This window comes from Parastagonospora nodorum, assembly GCF_000146915.1.
Source record: "Parastagonospora nodorum SN15 chromosome Unknown scaffold_25, whole genome shotgun sequence".
NCBI classification, from domain to species: Eukaryota; Fungi; Ascomycota; class Dothideomycetes; order Pleosporales; family Phaeosphaeriaceae; genus Parastagonospora; species Parastagonospora nodorum.
The window spans coordinates 453,994-472,443 of NW_001884573.1; the positions used below are offsets into that span (position 1 = coordinate 453,994).

The 18,450-nt window shown below is 52.5% G+C and overlaps 12 protein-coding genes and 1 non-coding gene across 13 annotated transcripts; 9 read left to right on the top strand and 4 right to left on the bottom strand.

Moving 5' to 3' along the window:
- Positions 1-97: 97 nt before the first annotated feature.
- Positions 98-963, top strand: SNOG_13241 (hypothetical protein; the record flags this gene model as incomplete). The annotated part of the gene is made up of 3 exons (XM_001803400.1): positions 98-418; positions 471-506; positions 571-963. The coding sequence occupies 3 exons, from the start codon at positions 98-100 to the stop codon at positions 961-963; spliced, it is 750 nt and encodes a 249-aa protein (XP_001803452.1).
- Positions 964-1,187: 224 nt separating this feature from the next.
- On the top strand, positions 1,188-1,828 carry SNOG_13242 (hypothetical protein; the record flags this gene model as incomplete). The annotated part of the gene is made up of 2 exons (XM_001803401.1): positions 1,188-1,238; positions 1,295-1,828. The coding sequence occupies 2 exons, from the start codon at positions 1,188-1,190 to the stop codon at positions 1,826-1,828; spliced, it is 585 nt and encodes a 194-aa protein (XP_001803453.1).
- Positions 1,829-1,875: 47 nt separating this feature from the next.
- SNOG_13243 (hypothetical protein) lies at positions 1,876-2,231 on the top strand (the record flags this gene model as incomplete). The annotated part of the gene is made up of 2 exons (XM_001803402.1): positions 1,876-1,923; positions 2,043-2,231. The coding sequence occupies 2 exons, from the start codon at positions 1,876-1,878 to the stop codon at positions 2,229-2,231; spliced, it is 237 nt and encodes a 78-aa protein (XP_001803454.1).
- Positions 2,232-3,379: 1,148 nt separating this feature from the next.
- On the top strand, positions 3,380-4,168 carry SNOG_13244 (hypothetical protein; the record flags this gene model as incomplete). Its single annotated transcript, XM_001803403.1, has 1 exon — positions 3,380-4,168. The coding sequence occupies one exon, from the start codon at positions 3,380-3,382 to the stop codon at positions 4,166-4,168; it is 789 nt and encodes a 262-aa protein (XP_001803455.1).
- A 1,112-nt stretch (positions 4,169-5,280) lies between these two features.
- SNOG_13245 (hypothetical protein) lies at positions 5,281-6,204 on the top strand (the record flags this gene model as incomplete). Its single annotated transcript, XM_001803404.1, has 3 exons — positions 5,281-5,553; positions 5,687-5,942; positions 6,197-6,204. 3 exons carry the CDS (start codon positions 5,281-5,283, stop codon positions 6,202-6,204), a joined length of 537 nt encoding a protein of 178 aa, XP_001803456.1.
- Positions 6,205-7,049: 845 nt separating this feature from the next.
- Positions 7,050-7,134, top strand: SNOG_16659. Its single transcript is given in 2 exon segments — positions 7,050-7,086; positions 7,099-7,134. It is a non-coding gene; the product is annotated as a tRNA-Asn (tRNA).
- A 334-nt stretch (positions 7,135-7,468) lies between these two features.
- Positions 7,469-8,245, top strand: SNOG_13246 (hypothetical protein; the record flags this gene model as incomplete). The annotated part of the gene is made up of 1 exon (XM_001803405.1): positions 7,469-8,245. The coding sequence occupies one exon, from the start codon at positions 7,469-7,471 to the stop codon at positions 8,243-8,245; it is 777 nt and encodes a 258-aa protein (XP_001803457.1).
- A 525-nt stretch (positions 8,246-8,770) lies between these two features.
- On the top strand, positions 8,771-9,035 carry SNOG_13247 (hypothetical protein; the record flags this gene model as incomplete). Its single annotated transcript, XM_001803406.1, has 2 exons — positions 8,771-8,860; positions 8,889-9,035. 2 exons carry the CDS (start codon positions 8,771-8,773, stop codon positions 9,033-9,035), a joined length of 237 nt encoding a protein of 78 aa, XP_001803458.1.
- A 208-nt stretch (positions 9,036-9,243) lies between these two features.
- Positions 9,244-10,560, bottom strand: SNOG_13248 (hypothetical protein; the record flags this gene model as incomplete). Its single annotated transcript, XM_001803407.1, has 1 exon — positions 9,244-10,560. One exon carries the CDS (start codon positions 10,558-10,560, stop codon positions 9,244-9,246), a length of 1,317 nt encoding a protein of 438 aa, XP_001803459.1.
- A 239-nt stretch (positions 10,561-10,799) lies between these two features.
- SNOG_13249 (hypothetical protein) lies at positions 10,800-11,008 on the bottom strand (the record flags this gene model as incomplete). Its single annotated transcript, XM_001803408.1, has 2 exons — positions 10,800-10,866; positions 10,887-11,008. 2 exons carry the CDS (start codon positions 11,006-11,008, stop codon positions 10,800-10,802), a joined length of 189 nt encoding a protein of 62 aa, XP_001803460.1.
- A 201-nt stretch (positions 11,009-11,209) lies between these two features.
- SNOG_13250 (hypothetical protein) lies at positions 11,210-13,467 on the bottom strand (the record flags this gene model as incomplete). Its single annotated transcript, XM_001803409.1, has 3 exons — positions 11,210-11,397; positions 11,450-12,277; positions 12,300-13,467. 3 exons carry the CDS (start codon positions 13,465-13,467, stop codon positions 11,210-11,212), a joined length of 2,184 nt encoding a protein of 727 aa, XP_001803461.1.
- Positions 13,468-14,041: 574 nt separating this feature from the next.
- Positions 14,042-15,491, top strand: SNOG_13251 (hypothetical protein; the record flags this gene model as incomplete). The annotated part of the gene is made up of 2 exons (XM_001803410.1): positions 14,042-15,022; positions 15,228-15,491. The coding sequence occupies 2 exons, from the start codon at positions 14,042-14,044 to the stop codon at positions 15,489-15,491; spliced, it is 1,245 nt and encodes a 414-aa protein (XP_001803462.1).
- Positions 15,492-15,678: 187 nt separating this feature from the next.
- On the bottom strand, positions 15,679-18,220 carry SNOG_13253 (hypothetical protein; the record flags this gene model as incomplete). Its single annotated transcript, XM_001803411.1, has 3 exons — positions 15,679-16,895; positions 16,978-17,142; positions 17,200-18,220. The coding sequence occupies 3 exons, from the start codon at positions 18,218-18,220 to the stop codon at positions 15,679-15,681; spliced, it is 2,403 nt and encodes an 800-aa protein (XP_001803463.1).
- Between the last annotated feature and the right edge of the window lie 230 nt (positions 18,221-18,450).

Genomic DNA, 18,450 nt, shown 5'->3' on the forward strand with positions numbered 1-18,450 from the left:
GTGAGCTGAGGACGGAAGATGCCACCTACCGCAATCATCACGGCGAACGGTATGTGTTTGTGCGTTGGGTTCTGAATCGTGATCTACCATCAATCTCATGTATCACGCCATCCTCGATGGCATTTTGTTCGCAAACGATGACATTGGTGAAGAACTTCAGACTCAAGAGAGTGGTGGCGGAAGAGACGATGCTGCCCGGCCCGAAGTTTTGCCGACGCAGCGATGTCCCGCGAAAAAGTTGAACCGGCATCATCATCGTCATTCTCATCTGAACCCACAATCTCTGGCAACTCCAGTCGCGCCTCCCAACCAGGACCCTCCCGCTCAACCCGAAGCACACGCAGACAGGATGGATCATTCTCGCGACCCCTGCCCATGGGTGATCCTCAATGACTTTGGTGGCGCCTTCGCCATGGGTGTATGTGCTAGCACGAACTTGGGCTCGCTACATGATACTGACGAGAACGCAGGCTGTTGGCGGTGCTGTATGGCACGGCGTAAAAGGTGTATGTGCCACTGACCCGCCACTGACCCGCCTCTGCTCTGCTCCGCTACTAATAAGGCGCACAGTTCCGCAACTCCCCGTACGGCGAGCGACGCATCGGCGCCATCACCGCGATAAAAGCCCGCGCGCCAGTACTCGGCGGCAACTTTGGCGTGTGGGGAGGACTCTTCAACACATACGACTGCGCAGTCAAGGGCATACGGAAGAAGGAAGACCCGTGGAACGCCATCATCGCAGGATTCTTCACCGGCGGCTCGCTTGCGGTACGCGGTGGCTACAAATCCATGCGCAACGGCGCCATATCGTGCGCAATTCTCCTCGCAGTCATTGAGGGCGTCTCGATCGGATTCAACCGCATGATGGCCGACAACACCAGGCTCGATGCCCCTCCGCCACCGCCCACCGATGCCGGAGGCCTGTCGTCAAGCGGCGGCGGCGGCATGGCAGTTGCCGCGTAATTTCGATTCCTCCCATACATGTCTTGTTTTAGCGCGCAGTTTTAATGTTCGAGATGAACAAAACGGTCAACATGTCGGGTGTTCGGATGGTTGGCTTGCATATACCGCTGGCCTGATTTTGGCAGCGATGGCGTTGGCACTCTCCTCAACTCATATGCGATATATCTGTTATATCCACGGCACGATCTGTACAACAACCGCTCACCTCGGAAGGAGGTCCAAAAATGATGAAAGACTATACTGCAATTTTCTGGCATTGGCTTCTCCTGCTCCTTGTTGCCAACGGCGGTATTGACTTTGCGTGATTCAAATTTAAGCTTACGCATTACAGACTGCCTCACGAACCGATCGATTGACTTCGAAGCGCATACTCGGAATTTCAGTCGTGCAAAAAACGGTTGATGATCTGGTCGACCATTTCATAGAGGTCGACATCGACGCCAGCACGCAGAATTCCGCCCAGACTGGAAACCTCGTAGCAAGCGAGAACATCGAAAAGTACAAGGAATGGTCATCAGCCCAAGACTGCGACCCCTTTGACCATCTGCTCCCACTCGCCGCTATAGAGGAGCTCAACAAGTTCATGTGCGATGAAATTGTCCGCATTTCCAAAATCCCTGTAGCCGACAAAAAGAAGCCGTGGGTGCCGCCTCTTTCGCCTCTACACCATCAGTGTTTTCCTCTCTGGGCCAAAGAGCATCCCGCCAACGATGTCATTCGCAAACACCTCTCTTCAGTGCACATACGTGAGGCGAACATCGAAAGCGGGACGCTGCCACGTGAGGCGAGGGACTACCACTTGTACCACACACACCGATGCAGAGGTAGTCAGCTGGAACAGACAGCGTGCGGGCCTTCGCCCTGATACGGTAGCCAGAGAGACAACGGAATATGATGCGGACTATGAGCACCATGGCTCTCGGCGCAAGAAACAGAATCGGTATCGCAATGGGTCGCTTCGTGAGCAGCGGCGAAAGTGGAACGCTATTTCTGACGACAGCTGGACGGCTAAGGCTACAATTTTCCCGTGAGATACAAAAATGGGCAGTCATCTATCTCCCATGACTATTGCTCCATAGCCACATTTCAAGGACAGTGGTGGTCTGCATGTTCCTCGTAGCCACCTGTCGAGGCCAAATGTGGGTGATTCGCGCGCAATTCCTTTACGAACGGACTTCCTGAGGCGTGAGCAGTACGGTGGAGATACAGATCAAAAAAAGCAAGGAACAAAATTTGAGAAGAGCGAATTTTCCATGCGCGAAGCGTGATAGCACGAAGATTGTTAGCGCGTCCTGAACGTAGCCATACACGCCAAGCAGACGTAACAAATCTTGGTGTCGCAACATCAATTCCTATTTATGTCATGGACTTTCTTTGTACCTAGCGACATTTGAAGTGCAGTTTGTCTCTTACCCATAATCATCCTCCCGTACAGACTTCGGTGGTGTATTTCACATCGCTTCCCTCTCACTTATACTCTTACCTGACAAGCCCCTGGAGGTAGCAACACTACTGCAGCAGCTCATTTTGTACGTGGCTTCTCTTCTTGATTACTCGTGCCTTAGGAAAGAGTTTCACGCAATAAGGCACTGTAATCGCGTTTCTGCCCGCAACGTCGCCTTCACACAGTCGTTGGATCATGCCTCGCCAATTCGGTCAACAGCGACCAGAGCCTCGCGACTTTATCGACCTTACAGGCGAGACACCGCAGTACCGATCTTCACATGGTGTGCCTGTCACTTCTCAACAGCCAGCTTACATGGCGCATCCTGGATATCCTTCAAATAACATAGTTATGCATTATCAGCCAGACATCATGGTCCCTGGACATATGCACGGTATGCAATCAGCTCAACGAATGGCCATGTATCATCAACCAGTCATGATGTATCATGAATCTTCCCACGGCATGCAGCCGACCAACATCGTAGATATACAACACGACTATAGTCGGCTATATCCAGACCTGATGCACTCCACCCAACTACAGTTCCACTCGCATTCCCAACAGCAGCAGACATCCATGCCCGATCCTGGAAACCCTGAGGGCCCTCAGCACTCTTTCCATGCCATGACACCGATACCACATTATCCTCAGACTTTCTTGCCACAACAACAGATTCGCCATCAGAACGGCTATCTATGTGACCCCGACGGTCGCGTGGAATGCATAGTAGCGCGCGAGACTAATTTACCTGGCAGTAAGATTCTACCTGCTATGACAGGGACTAGAGGTGTTCGCGCACCTCCAGGCAACAAGAAGAAGCGGGAACATCGCGATGTCTCCTCTCCAAATTCCGCAGATAGTCATATGGTACATGGACATAATAATGTAACGAGAAGTATGCGATCACATCCGACACCAGAGTCGGAGAGTACTCACGCATCTCGAACTACAAGTAACAAACAGCGACGCATGGCTGACCTTCCTGCGCCTTCGAACGAGGGCCTTCTCAAACCTGACCAAACGGGCTCTCAAACGAGCGAAGCACCCCGAAGCGCCGAGCCGACCTTTCGAGGAGGTGCAGGCACTTACGACACTGAGATACGTATTCCTAGAGAGCGCAAGACGATGGCGACAAAAGGTCCACGAGAGCCATCATGGTCATCGAAGCTACAGAAGAGTAATTTGGTCCCTCCTGTCGAGGATCATGAACACTCTCAGCAACTCTCGTGGATCGAAACCGGTGAATCAGCGACACGACAGCTTGAAGTTGATTATCCCGCCGAAGCATTATACGCGATGGATCAGGGACACCCAGCACCGACCCCTACCAAAGCGCAATCCGAGACACCGCAACTCGCCAATTCCCTGAGTACTTTTTTACGGCTCGCAAACTCAGACGCAAACTCAGACGCAATCTCGACATTCGCGAAGGCCATTATAGAAGAAAACATAGAAAAGAATCTCGCCAACGACCGATCCATACATATTTACCTGCCCTCACAGCAGGACTCATCCCTCTCACAAACACTACTCGAGAAGGCAGAGATCGAGCCAGAATTCCTCGTCACCTATTACCGCACTCGTTGCGCATTCGACCCGCTGCATCCCGATCACATCTTGAACATGGACAATGTTGTGTTTGGCAACGACTTCTTGGATTATGGGCCGGAGGCGAAACAGCAGGCGGCGAATTTCTTTGAGGAGACGTTGGGGAGTGGAGGGGATCTGGGGGAATTGGGTGTGTTAAGCCGGTCGTAGTAGGAAGGGCTACATATGTACGGTGGCTGAGGGAGTGTCGAGGGGTTGGTATGTGCGATGTAAGGAGCCGTCCCACGTCTCATTCGCAGGATTGGTTTTGATTAATGGCGATTTTAGGAGGCGCACACGCCTCATTATTCAGCGTAATACAAGATGTACAACCAATACATGCTAGCCTGCATGTCGTGAAGTAAACGTTAGTTCGTGCGCATACACACCCACCACACCTCACTGTGCCGTACCGAGTCAATGACGCCACTCCAATACACCAAACCTGCATCCTTCCAAATATAGCCGCTTTCCTTGTCTCACTCCCTTATGTCCTCAGTGTTATATCGGGGCTTATGGGGTGCCGCATTAGTGCGTCGGGGACTATTGGCCAATCACGCGATGCTTTCGAAGTCCGACGCACGCGATGGCTATACACTTCTCACATTTGCTCCAATGACTGCGGCCTGATATTCGAGCTCAGTTCCGCCCCACAAGGCTTGTCGTAGCTGATAATGGGTGGTGGGTAGTTGCCTTTAAGACGTCGCTTCCCTAAGGATGAGGTGAGACTTGGGGCCAAGACTCGGCTTCTCGAACTGTTATTGTTGGCCAAGTGGTCGGTCGCAGACCTCAAATGGTGGAAGCATTCCTCGCAACTTGATCTTTTCGCACTTTCTTGTTCTTGGATATGGGTGCCACGGTGGATCGCGCGGTGCTCAGGCGGACGACGATTTCCATGGGAAGCCGCGGCAATGTCATCAATATCGTTTCGTGGATGCTGCTGGCGGTGGTTGTGTGTACTCTGGTTGCGAGATTTGCGATGAAGGTTTCGATGAAGACGAAGCGGAGGAGATTTGGGCTCGATGACTTGTTCATCGCACTGGCCGCCGTAAGTCGAGAGGCTCAAGGAAAAGAAGTCACGCTGATGAGAGCAGCTTTTCAGCTTTGGGCAAACAGTCGTTGTATCGATTGAGTCTATGAGAGCTCTGGGTCAGCATGTGCATGACCTGTCTGCTGAGCAGATAGTAATCTACCAGAAGGTTAGTCTCGAATCGCAATATTGTGGAACACCTGGCTGATCTCTACAGGCCGAGTATGTTGCATACATACTATACATTGCAAACATGGGATGTGCTCGCATTTCTATCTGCCTTGTCATCCGCAAAGTCCTTCCTGGCACTGTACCGAAGTACACCGCACTTGGTTTCGCTGGCTTCACGGCACTCTGGACTCTATCGGGTGTTATCGCGACTGCTTTCGCATGTGCCTTGCCGCATCCCTGGATTTTCGTCAGAAATACACAGTGCTACGATGTGACGGCATTCGTAAACTACATCGGCATTACCAACATCATAGTAGAGATCCTACTCGTACTCATACCGCTCGTGGTTTGGAATGTGAGAATATCGGCGACGAGGAGGATTTCTGTGTCCCTGGTATTTCTAGCACGTTTACTGTGGGTGGCCACCATGACTCCAGTATCTAAATATACTAACATCTTCCAGTGTCGTCGCGGTCATGGGTGTACAGCTCTATTTCTTCAACAATACCGACCTTACGGACCAGACTTACGCCCGATGGCCGACAGTACTCAGCGAGCAAATCGCACAGAACCTGGCCATCATCACTGCTTGCTTACCGGTCCTCAATCCCTTCATTATCAAGATAATAGCCGGCAAGATTGAGCCCGAGGAGATATCATACACCAACAGCGCCCCGCTCTTCATCAAACGCTACTTCGAGCACAAGCCGCAGGCACCCATCTTCGACTACACCACTTCACACAGTTCACATGCTTCCATAACACCATTGACTGAAAAGACCGCAGAACCATACTGCCGCCCTCTCGCCACATACGGTCTCGACTTATCCTCAAATCACCGCCTTACGCACTCATCATCCCACTTCGCCCTTAATATCGCCAAACCAATCTTCACTCCTTCACCCCCGGAGAACGTTTTCAACCGGCACATCAACGTCCCCGTATCTCGGCCCGCAACATCAACATCAGCGAAAGATCCCTTGGCTGCACCAACCCAGCTGGATGATGTTGGCGTTCTTCCGACCTTGGAATGGGAGACTGAGAGCAATAGTTCTGGTAGTAGGCGAAGTAGTCCGGCGAGACATCCGACAGCAGAGTGGGTGGGTATTAGACAAAAGGTTATTAGTGTGCCGGAGGAGGAACATTTGTATGATGATGAGAGCAAGAGGTTCTGTCCGCCGTTGCCGAGCCCGAGGTGTCCCAAGAAGCCCCCGAGAGCGTTTTGATACCCATAGATTGAAGGCATGTTTCCACTTTACGATAGTGCTCGTGTATTCCTCACTTTGTGCGGCCTCTTTTGATTTGTTAATCGTACGACGACCGACTGTACACCGATATCTTGCCCGCTTGATGGAGTGCGGTAGTATCTCATGTCTTGAGACCTGGCTGGGTACCCACCACAAACTTTTGCGAGCCCTAGGGAGTTATTTTAAAACTGTGAATATACATGGCTGCGTCGACATGCATCACTTCACTTCTGTTTGAAGATATATGATATGTTTAGCATTGTGTAATCTCGGCATTATAATGGTGGAATTGATGTGCGGGTTGATTGCTGTCACTACGGACATTTTGATACGATTCAGGCAATATAATATATTATGGAACAGTCTCAAATGCAGATATTGTTTAGCGTTCCAGCATGTTTAAGCTATTAGGTTCGTTGACTAAGTTATACAAGAACGATTCGTAGATTTTAGGACGTTCAAACACAACGAGCGCAAGCTAACTTTGATTTCAACGCCTCACGCAACACAGGTTGTTTTTTCATGCCTTGTTCCAAGTGCGACTATACTTTGAGCTGAGTATGTGTACAAGTTACGTTAAGGTTCTTTCAATTCAATTGCCACATCCTCCGTGGCGCAATAGGCAGCGCGTCTGACTGTTATCACGATAGCACATCAGGAGGTTGGAAGTTCGAACCTTCCCGGGGGAGCAATTATTTTGCCTCTCTACACAACCTTTTTGCTACCTGCCAGACATTTATATACTTTTTTTCCACAACAACGTTACTTTAACAGACGGGACGCGGTCGCTTCTGTCCTACATTGTGAAACTGCTGCCATCATTGTATAAGCATAGTTACTACGCTGTCAAGAAACAATGCATGAGCCTACATTGACACAAAAGTCTGTTTTTAAATGCTCCTATCTACTTTCTATCTGATCAGACATCACACGGAAGCCTACACTTCTACATACATCTTCACTTTGCATACAAACGCATACAAAATTTTACAGACAACGCACCCAGACATCACTTTCACCGAGATGCCTTCATCCTACCCCTACTCATCCGGTGGCAAGTACGGCATTAGATCTAAGTATGGCACTAGTTCAATCTCGCACTCTTGTGACTATGACGACCTAGACTCAGCCTATGGATCATCCAGCAAGACTTCCAGCTTGTATGGCGGTTCGAGTTTTAAGTATGCAGGCTCTGAGTTTGACACGGATTACGATTACAAGAGTAGTGGGTACAAGTCTAGGTATGGTGCGATGCCATACGACGACGAGACCACAAGTCGTTCGTCTAAGTCCTCGTATGGTCGTACTGACTCACGTCCTGACTATGAGCGTACCGCAGACTATGATCCTGTCGAGGTCACCGAGTACGACGATTCTCGCATCGGAGGCTACTCAACAAACTCCAATGCGACTCTTCGTCGCCCCGCCACAGCTCGCGGCATCTCACCTCCTTGCAGCGATGCTGAGCGCCCCCGTCGCCAGCACTCATACTCTGATCACCGCAGCGTCAGTCCCTTGGGATCGTCCCGATTCGAGAACCGCTCGGACTATTCTAGCCGGCCTCTTGGTCGCTCGTCCACTGTTCGTGAGACCCCGAGCTACGGTGATGATGGTTACTATGGTAAGTCTGACACCACCTCGGGCTACAAGGGTGCTGGACTGTCGCGTAGCAATGCCGTCCGTGGTCGCGGTCTCAGCGCTACGAACGCTCGTGGCTTTGGTAGTAGCACTGGATACTCGTCGTCTTCTAGGTCTGGCTCTTCTGCCAAGAAGTATGGAACAGATTACGATCTGTACTGAGATCTTCGGGTGCTCGCGCGGTTTTTACTAGCATCCCTTCTATGGCCAATATACAGACAGCTTTTAGCATATAATCAAATGAGTATTCATGAAACGTGATTCGCTCTTGGTGCCAGGAACTTCCTAGATACCTCAAAGTTTACATCCCCAGTTAGAACTCGCATAATTTTGAGCTCACCTGTGGCAATACGACATAGGTATCTTGTCCGTTGGGAGGAGTCTATTCATCAAGACATGTAATGAGACCTCGTATTGCTTTTTCTTGCGCACGCTGACTGTTCGAGAGACCTTACCCCTCTCGTGTCCCGTCTCTCTTGCCATGCTCTCTAGGGGAGCTCTAAGCTTCGGTGTTTAAATTAAGAGGGCAGCTCTTCCCCGATAATTCTTATTTTCATTCAGTCTTGCGCCGCCCTTCTACATTCCATCATCCTTAACTCTCCCTATTTCGCCAGATTCTCTTTCTCGTTTATCGCGATGAAGGTATCTACTATCCTAGGCGCGCTTGTCGCTCTTAGAGGCATCAATATGAGATACTCCGCTGCCATTGAGGCTGTTGACGCCGTTGCCGTTGGGGCTCGACAGTCCAATGACAAGCACAAATTCCCAGCGAGTGTTGTATGTTGCAAGAGATCGGCTACCACAGCCTTCCAGACCTACCGCTGAGAAAATGAAAGCCTATTGTGACCTCGTTGCGTCAAAGGGTCTCACTGCCAAAGGCCATGACCAACGCGTCGACACAGTACGCAAAGAGGAAAAATCGTGTGTGGTCCTATCGCAATCGCCTGATTGAGTGACTAGGTTGTTATGTTTGTGGGTCTGCTGGTGATGGGTCAGCGCATTGCTCCTGGAGTCACGTATATAAGTAACGACAAGATTCACAACGTTTCGATCTGTGAATTTTCTCAATTTGAATCATGTATCGAAATTTATCATGACGCGACCGCATACCCCTATCTTCACATCTGCCTCCACCTATCCCTACCCAGGTGACTATGCGCCTATACAAACATAACCAACATAACCAACACACCCACCGCAACGCCCACCATACCAACCAAAGCAGCAGCACAAGCCACGTGCATGAATTGCTTTGGCTGAACCTTCTTCGCGGTAGCCTTCTGCACCTTCTTGCCGCCCTTCTTACCGCGCTTTCGCGACTTCCTCGGGGTGGAGTCGTTGGCTAGGTCCACGGCCAAGTCAATGGCTGCTTCGATGGTCTCGAGCTTGATAAAATTGTCTTCTTCCACGCTGAGGACGTCGAACTGGTTGGGGGAAGCGGGGACGGCCCGAGCCTTCGTGATTTGGCGGAACTTCACTTCGTGCGATGAAGAAGCCTGGATATCTTCAACAGACTTATCATCAACCTCATTCGTCTTCTCAAGTTCAGGTGACTGCTCCTCGGCTACGGTGGGTGCAGTGGAGGATAGCTCAACCGCGGACTCAGCATCATCGCCACTATGATCGGCGGCAATATCTTGAGTCGCCTCAGACTCTACTAAATCCGAGTCAGTCTCGTTGTGGACTGCTTCATTATCCTCGAAGACAGTGAGTGCGGCGGAGGAAGCCTCCTCGACGACGGTCGAAGCAGTAGAGGGGGCCTTGCTAACAGTTCCAGCATCGTCAACTTCATGAACAGCTTCAAAATCCATTGAGTCCTCCTTGATCTCCTTGCTAGCTGCATCTTTATACTCAGTGGCCTTGTTCTTGTTGACCTTTTTGCCGCCCTTCCTGCCGCGACGACGCTTCTTCTTGGACACCTCACCCACAGGAATATCGACCTCAGATTGGAAAACGTTGTCAGTCGGGACGTCATGGATAGCTTCAGTGACCTTTGCATCGACAGCCATCGGCTCTTCAGTGGTTGAGGCGTCCTGTAGGTCTTCAGTGACCTCTATGTCAACGACTTCGGTGACTGGCACCGCCTCATCCTTGCGTCCAACAACGACGGGTTCGATCTCGATCTCTTCCATGTGCTCGGCATTTGAGGTATCCTGGATGCCCTCGACATTCTTTGGGACGCGGATCTCTGGCTTTGCGGCCGCACGCTTCAACGTCTTCTTACCGACGACCTCCCAGGCCTCATAGTCGTCGGCGCCATTGGTGGCCTCAGCAGCCTCCACGTCACTATTCCAGGTCTTATCGTTCGGCTCGGCGGCCTCATCCTCAGTGACGCCAGCTGCGCTGATCTCGATGTCCTGGGCGACTAGAAGCTGAACCAGCGTATCTTTGTCGCCGTCGGGTGACAGGCCGCGGAGTTCCGCCATGACTTTGAGCGGCGCCTCGCTGAGATTCGCGTAGCGGCTATTAGATGCCATTATCTTGATTCGTGTAGGCCGTAAATTGTAGACGTGTTGGTAGGTGTTGGATATCTTCAAGTAACGCGTGGGTGATATTCCGAGTCTGTTGATACGTGCTGGATGCCTTCGCGTATAGTTGAGGTGATTCGTAAAGGTTGTTGTCAGGGGACTTTTTGCGGCGAGAGTGTAGCGAGAGCGAAGGTTGCTCTTGCGTGGGGGGTTCTTTATTCGGAGGCGATGTGTATTTGCTATTTCACCTATTCGGCACCTTGGTAGGTGATTTTTCGTCCCTTGGTAAGTGATATTCGTAGTTCCCACCCTAATCTTCAACATTGTCAGCTTACAAAGCGCTCCCGTGGTACACTAGAACGACGTCCAGCACGCTAAGGATTGTGAGTGAATGCGCAGAGCCAATTACTTTTGACTCAAGGGTGATTAAGGTAAGGTGAAGATTTCGCACTACCATTGTATGGTCGACCACATGGCCCGAGATCAAGCGCGCGGACTTTTAGAAGATTGCGAAGGAAATGTGTTCTTGTCATTTTCAGAGCACGATGGAAGGCGAGACAGTGTCTCTCAAACTCGATATACGATATAAAACATGAACATTGCGTAGTGGGTATATGTTTCAAAGAGCAAAAGGAACATGTAGCAGAAAGCACAAGACTTAGGGCAGGACGGGTATCTGCCTGACCCATTCAGGCATGTCCCAGTCATTCTCCTGATACGCTGCTGGCAAGGTTGAGCGGAACTCGGCAGCTTTGGTCACGATATCCAAGACCCTGAAGTCGCGTAGCACGCCGCCTGTGCGGGGACGGCAGTAAGCTTCGAATATTTTGTAGAAGACATCGCGACCTGCGTAGCGCGTTAGTGTGTTGGGTAGAAAGCGTAGCGAAACCTGACATACCTGCAAATCTCTGTAGCCCATCAAGCAGAGCCTGTTCCTGCTCGGGCGACCACGACTTCAATCTATTGGCGCGCGAAGGGTGGCGTCGTGGCGGAGTTTCGCGATCTTTGAACACTGGCAATCGTTGGAATTTAATACCATTTGCATCTGTATCTTCAAGGTCTTCGAGATTGATGATTTTCAGATTTGGAAGTCGTTTCCTCGGATCCGGCTCGCAACGCATGCGTGCGATGTGCAACTGTTGCCAGCGGGCCCATCTGTCGCGTTGGGCTGCAGCCGTGCTCTTCAGCCTCTCCATCTCTTCGTTTTCCTCTCCGATTTGGCGTTCGATGTTTGCAAGGTCTCGAGCGGCACACTGCCGGCCCTCAAGCTGTCGCAGTCTTTTACTCAAGACGTCATGAGCCTTTCGCAACGGCGCGATCAGATGCGAGTTCACATCTCCAACCATCCTATCACCATCGTACCGTTGCGGTACTGTGACCTTCCAGCTTGCCATCATGTCCTTCATGACGAGGATGTGGTGCACGAGGGGCACTAAGATGCGCATGACCTCCAGTGTGTCGGCCCCGGCATCCCAAGACCCATATAGAGACTTGGCCAGCTTGGTCAGAGACCGGAATACGTGGCCATACATGTCCGCCTTGATTGCAAGACGGTCATCACTATCGACATTACGCAACTCGTTTAGCGCAGCCTGGACTTTTCCGCCGATTGCTGCCATCTGTTCGATCTCAAGATCGTGGCCCCGGAGACGCCCTCTCGCTTCGTCGCAAACCCTCTTAATGGTCAAGCAGACATCAGTCTGACAGCGACCAGGTCGCTTCTCGTCTTTCCAGATATTTGAAAACGCGCCGGAGAGCTTGGGAGGTTTCCGAGGGCTCGCCAGCCTCCTCTTCGTCATCAGATGCCGCCTCTTCTGAACTTGCAGGCTCTTTCTGTATCTCTGCATCCGATTCTGGGTTGTCATCTGATGGTTGATCATCCTTAGCTTGTGTCGTTCTCGTTGCTTTGGTGACTTTTGGGGCATTCTTGGACTTCTTAGAGCCGGCTGCCGATATAGTCTCTTTGAGAGGATGGGCCTTTGATCTCGTACGCCGATGTCCCTTCGAAGTCGGCGACGCTGTGGGCTCAATCGACTCGGCAACTTCATCCTCTTCGCCACTTCCTTCACTTCTTATGGTGGATGCAGGTCTTCCCCTCTTTTTCGTACGGGAGGGTAACTGTACTTCTGGATCTGATAGTGGCTGCGACTCAACCACAACCGCCTCTTCAGCTTCTTTCTGAGCCCGCCGCCCAGCTGTGGCTTGCGGCTGCACTTTTGCAGACTTGGATGGTTTGGCAGGCACGTCGTCATTATCGCTCGACTTCCGTTTGTGGACAGGGCCCAAACCACATGCAGCCTCTTGTCCTGCATGTTTACTGCATCGTGCCGTTCCTTTAACACCAGCGGTACGACACTGGACAGGATTTCCATTGTGCACCAGCATAAAGCCGCAGCGCACGGAGCCAGGATTGCTCAAGTGGCGAGTGCACCGGGGTCCAGCATTAGTCTCGTGAGAGCCTGGCTTGTGGCATTGCTCGTATCGTGGGCCCACTGGTTTCCCTGACCGGTACGACGTGACGGCACATCGTACTGCGCCGTTGCGAAGACGTGTCTCGATCTGTACTCCATTCTCGACGGCGTGACTGGGGTTTGGAGCGAGCCTTGGTGGTGATGAGGGCAGAGGCGCCTCGTTTGTGAAGCCAGAGCCTTCGGAAGCGTCCTCCTCAGCTAGTGCTTGAACAGATTCAGATGAGAACGGAACGTCCTCTTGGGGCGCCTTTTTCTTCTTCAGAATCTTTAATGGCGCTCGGTTCACCCTCTCATGCAGCTTGTACGGGCGCCTCTCGGGACTCTCATCTGGGAACTCGTACACATCGCGCGGTCTCGGTCGTGCCAGATTGAACCGCCGTGGTTCTGTGAATAGACCCGAGCTGCGCAGTTTGCCGTTGCTCGACTTGCTCGACTTGGGCGCCATGCGTATAGGACTGCTATGGCGGTATTCTACGCGTGCCGCATTCAGGAGGTTTGCGCCGAGAACAGCGGAAGACTGGGGCGGTGGTGGTTGCGCTGACTGAGGCGGATGCGGGGATTTCGGTGAGGTCGCCGAGTGTTGTGGGTGTTGTGGGTGTTGTGGGTGCGAAGCAGACTTGGAGGCCGAGGCGGCGACTTCGTCGAGCAGCTGCTGCGTGGCGGCTTCGGTGTCGTTGGATGCATCAGACAGGATCGTTGGTGGAGGCGTGGTTTCCTGAGTGACTGGCACTGTCAGCCGAGCGAGCGTCTTCAGACAGCACCTTCACCTACGGGTGCCCCGCCTCTGTGGCGGTGCTTGGAGGCGCGCCATAGCGTTCGCGACGTCACCGAGCAAACGCACGATATCAATGCGCCGGTGGGGAGTGAAAGAACGTGTGGGGGCAAACTACCGGTGCCGTGCCTGCGCCAAAAGACGGGAGGTTGGGCAGTCGCGTCCCGCACAACGCGACATCACATGCTCAAGGACCTGCACTAGCCACTTCCATCGACCACACCACTGCAGCGAGACTCTCAACACCATGGCCGCCGAGACCCAAACAACGCCTGCACTGCCGAGACTGGACGCGAACCAAGGCTGCAGTTTCGCCGTCCCCGCGAAACGCATCAATGATGGCGAAGACGTCACTTTCTTCCTCGCCAGCAGGGCCTATGCCGACTTGATGACTTTCATATTCCAGCTCAACACGGCCATGGTACCAAGACGCCAGCCCGACTCTTCTCCCGCAAAAGAATGGACCTTGAATGATACCGACGTCACTTTCCCTCCCATTGTGCAAAACCTCGCCAAGCTCATATCAACTCTAGCCTGCATCATCGACGAAGCGCCTCCAGACCCCGGTCCACGCAGATTCGGAAACGTAAGCTTTCGGAAATGGTACGACATGGTTCGGGAGCGCGTGCCGCAGTTACTGGAAGATTGCCTACCAAAGGACGTACTCGACTTCAAGAGCACATCCGAAACCCGTGCAAGCGAAGAGCTAGAAGCGTATCTCAACGGCAGTTTCGGCAGTTCTCAGCGCCTCGACTACGGTACTGGCCATGAACTCAGCTTCCTCGCTTTCCTCGGCAGCCTGTGGAAACTCGGTGCATTCCCAGCTTCCAAAGATGGAGATATTGAGCGCGCCATAGTCCTAGGTGTTGTCGAACCATATCTAGTCTTAATCCGACGCCTGATTCTCACCTACACTCTGGAGCCCGCGGGATCGCACGGAGTATGGGGGCTCGACGACCACGCATTTCTGCCTTACATACTCGGAAGTGCGCAGTTTTCGCCCGCCATCACCACCCCTGCGGATGTTGTTACAGAAGGCTCGTTGCCCAGCGCCCCGGATCCCGCAGACGTTGCCAAAACACCCGCCGTTGAAAGAGAGAGGACCCGAAACATGTATTTCAGTGCCATTGGCTTCATCTACGACGTGAAAAAGGGTCCGTTCTGGGAGCACAGTCCAATCCTCTACGACATCTCCGGCGTCAAGGCGGGATGGGCCAAGATCAACAAAGTCACTACTCCTTCCCCTTGATATGCTAGATTCAATGACTGACGGATGCATAGGGCATGATTAAAATGTACAACGCAGAAGTCCTCTCTAAATTCCCCGTCGTCCAACACTTCCCCTTCGGCGCGCTCTTCGCCTGGGAAAAAGACCCAAATGCCAAACTTATCCAAACTAGCGTGCACACATCTAGTCAACCAAGATCTAACAGCTCGACTGTGCCGAGCTCAACTTCGTCAACGAGTGCTTACTCGAGCCCGAGACCGCAACCAGCTCCACTCAGGGATCCCATGGCCGATATAGGTTCTGCTGTGACGGCGGCCCCGTGGGCGAAACCTGCTGGGCCGAATGTCCCGAGTGGTCCAAATCAACCTACGAGAGCGCCATGGGCGGGTCGTACGCCTGCGCCTCCGCCTCCGCCGCCTGGAGGAGGAACGGCGGCCCCGTGGGCAACAGGTGCACCACCTGGCGGTGATGCGGTGACACGAGCACCATGGGCGAAGAAGTAGACGATTGTTCATGAAGGAAGGTCAAGAGAAAGATATCGCAAGATGCAGAGACTAGTTGCAGATACACCAACGCTACACCAAGACAAATAATTTAGACTTGTTGATTTTTAGATGTCGTGATTTCACCGTCTACTAGATGCGCACGTATTCTATCTACGCAACATTCTCCATGAGTCCTGCACCAATCGTCCTGCCCCTCTCCCTCACCACAACCCTCATCCCCTCTTCAATCGGCAGTTCTCTCTCCAACACGACCACCACTCGCGCCACCTCACCCGGCTTCACGATGCGCGGTCGCTTCTTGACGATCTCGCCAGTGAACTTGTTCAGCTTAGCGCTCAACGTACGAATGCCACCAGGGCTGTTCAGCGTCGATCGGAACACCTCAACTGGACAGGGAAGAACATGCTCAAAAGCGAGAAGCTTGGAAGAAAACGCTTTTACAAGCTTGACTGGTGCGTTGGGCGGACACACGATGTCGCCTTTTCGAATGTGCACCGGATCGATGTTCGCGAGATGGAGCGTGGGGATTTGACCTGCGACGGCCCAGTCAACGGGCTGGTCTTGGACTTCGATTGCCTTGACGGTTGCAGTCTCGTTGGCGGGTAGCGTCAAGATAATGTCGCCGACTTGCAGTGTGCCCGAATCGATACGACCAGATATGCTGAGTGGGGAGCGCATGTCGCCACGGAAGACGTCCGAGACAGAAAAGCGCAGGGCTTTTTGCATATTTCGTTCGGGCAGCTCTATGCGTTCAAGGGCTTCGAGGAGGGTTTCGCCCGTGTACCAGTCTGCGGCGGGGTTGGCAACTCTCTTGACCACGTTCTCGCCTGTCAGACCTGCAAGGGGAATGAAAGTGATACGCTTCTCTGGAAAACTTGCTTCGGTCAAAAACACTTTCATGCGTTTTGAGATGTCGTCGAAGCGTGGTTTCGACCAGGACACTGTGTCCATCTTGTTGACTGCGACGATGATGTGTTGCATACCCATGCTTCGTGCAATGAGAATGTGCTCCTTTGTTTGACCTTTGAGACCTGCTTCGAAGCTATTTGTGCTCGCATCGATGACGAGGACGGGAAAGTCGGCTTGTGAAGATCCTGATATCATGTTCGGTATGAAGTCTTTGTGTCCGGGTGCATCGAGGATCGTGAATCGCGTCTTCTCCGTCTCAAAGTAGTTTGTGGCGATATCAACAGTCACGCCGCGACTTCTCTCCTCACTCGTCTCGTCCATGATCCACGCGAGAGCAAAGGAAGACTTTCCGATCGTCTCGGCTTCTTTCCGGAGCTTATCGAGAGAGCGTTGGTCTACTACTTTCAGATCGTATAGAAGACGACCCATAAGTGTACTCTTGCCATGATCGACGTGGCCTATCATCGATTAGCACAGCAGCACGAAGAGAGTGGTTGGAATTATAGCAATACACATCGAAGGGGTACAGGCCCAACTTACCAACGACAACAAAGTTAGCTATCCGCTTCGGACTGCTCTTTTCGAACTCGTCAACCACATTCAGGTTCTTGCTCTTGATACGAGACTCTTCAATGACAAGACTCCCAAATGAATCGGCCAGCTTATCGCCATTCGATGTTCCTTTCTTCTTTTTGGGTGTAGTTCCTGTATGCCTTAGAAATGTACGCTAAAAGTTTGCAATGTCGATTCAACGCCGGCCACCTCCCGCTCCCTTGGCCTGGGCTGCGCGAACGACGTCATCTGGACTGGGCGTGTCGAATGCATTCGCGGTAGAATATCCTTTAAGATTCGTGTACGGTATTGGAAACGCTTCCATGACAGACTGAGCAGCGTTGGAAGAGCCACACAGTGTGGAAGCAAAGGTAGAGGCGACTGCTCGTTCAGCTGGACGCTCCACTACGACTGCTGGTTTTGGTGCTTCAGGCTCCTCAGGTGTCTCATTCTGTGGCGTCTCGGCCTTTGGAGAAGGAGAGCGTCGTCGGGCTGGGTATCTGGGCTTTGGCACATGGCCGCCGCGAAGGCTAGGAGCTGTATCGCCCGTGACAGAGAGCTTGTCAAGCATAGCAATGGCGGCATCTGTGCCCACGCCTGATGTTGATGATGCAGCTTGCGCCTCCTCGCGTTCCTTCCGGCGTTTGGCTGCGAGGGCTGCGAGCTTGGATGATCCCCCCAAAAGGCCAATTCTCGCACGAGGAGGGTGGACGGTGATGTTCCCCACACGATGCGCCGGCACATTGCCCCACGGCACATCCCAGAAGAAGTCATCTGCATCGTAGGTTGGCATCGTGTTCGGCGGCGGGCTCAGGGAAACGGGGCAGGCAGGCTCTTGGACGTTGCTGTTATGTGCATAAGTGTACTTACCTGCGGCTATGGGTGCTTTCTCCACTGCTGCGCTCGCAGCTTGGTCGAACTTGGACACGACCTTCTCCTTCTTGGGCGTCTCCTTGGGCGTGTGCGCACCACCCAGCTTGTTTTTCAGGTACGTCACCGTCTTCCCGACGTCGTAGTAGTAGTGCCAAAGCGACTCTTGTATTTGTGCGTCGCTTACGCCTGCCTCGAATTCACCCAGCGCCTCTCGCACGCTGATGGTGCCTATGCGCATCTGCTCTTTGTCGTCCTCGGTCATGCCGTCGCCTGCCGCTGCTTCTTCCTCAGAGTAGTAGTCGTCATCATCATACACGTCGTCGTCGTCATCATAGGCGACATCGCGGGTGCGCAACATGTTGTTGTGTGCGCGGTGATGACGTCGTTATCGCGGTTGTGTTAGTCCTCCTGGACGTTGAGGATGATGAGGATGATGAGGATGTTTGGGGTGGTGGTGGAGGGGATTGGCAGCACTGGCGCTTTCGACCTCGCGACCTGAGGACAGAATGGTTGGGGAAGGGAAATTTGTGTTGTAGAAGCGTGGAAATGTACAAGCTGTATACCACAGTTCCATCTGTTTAGTGGGGC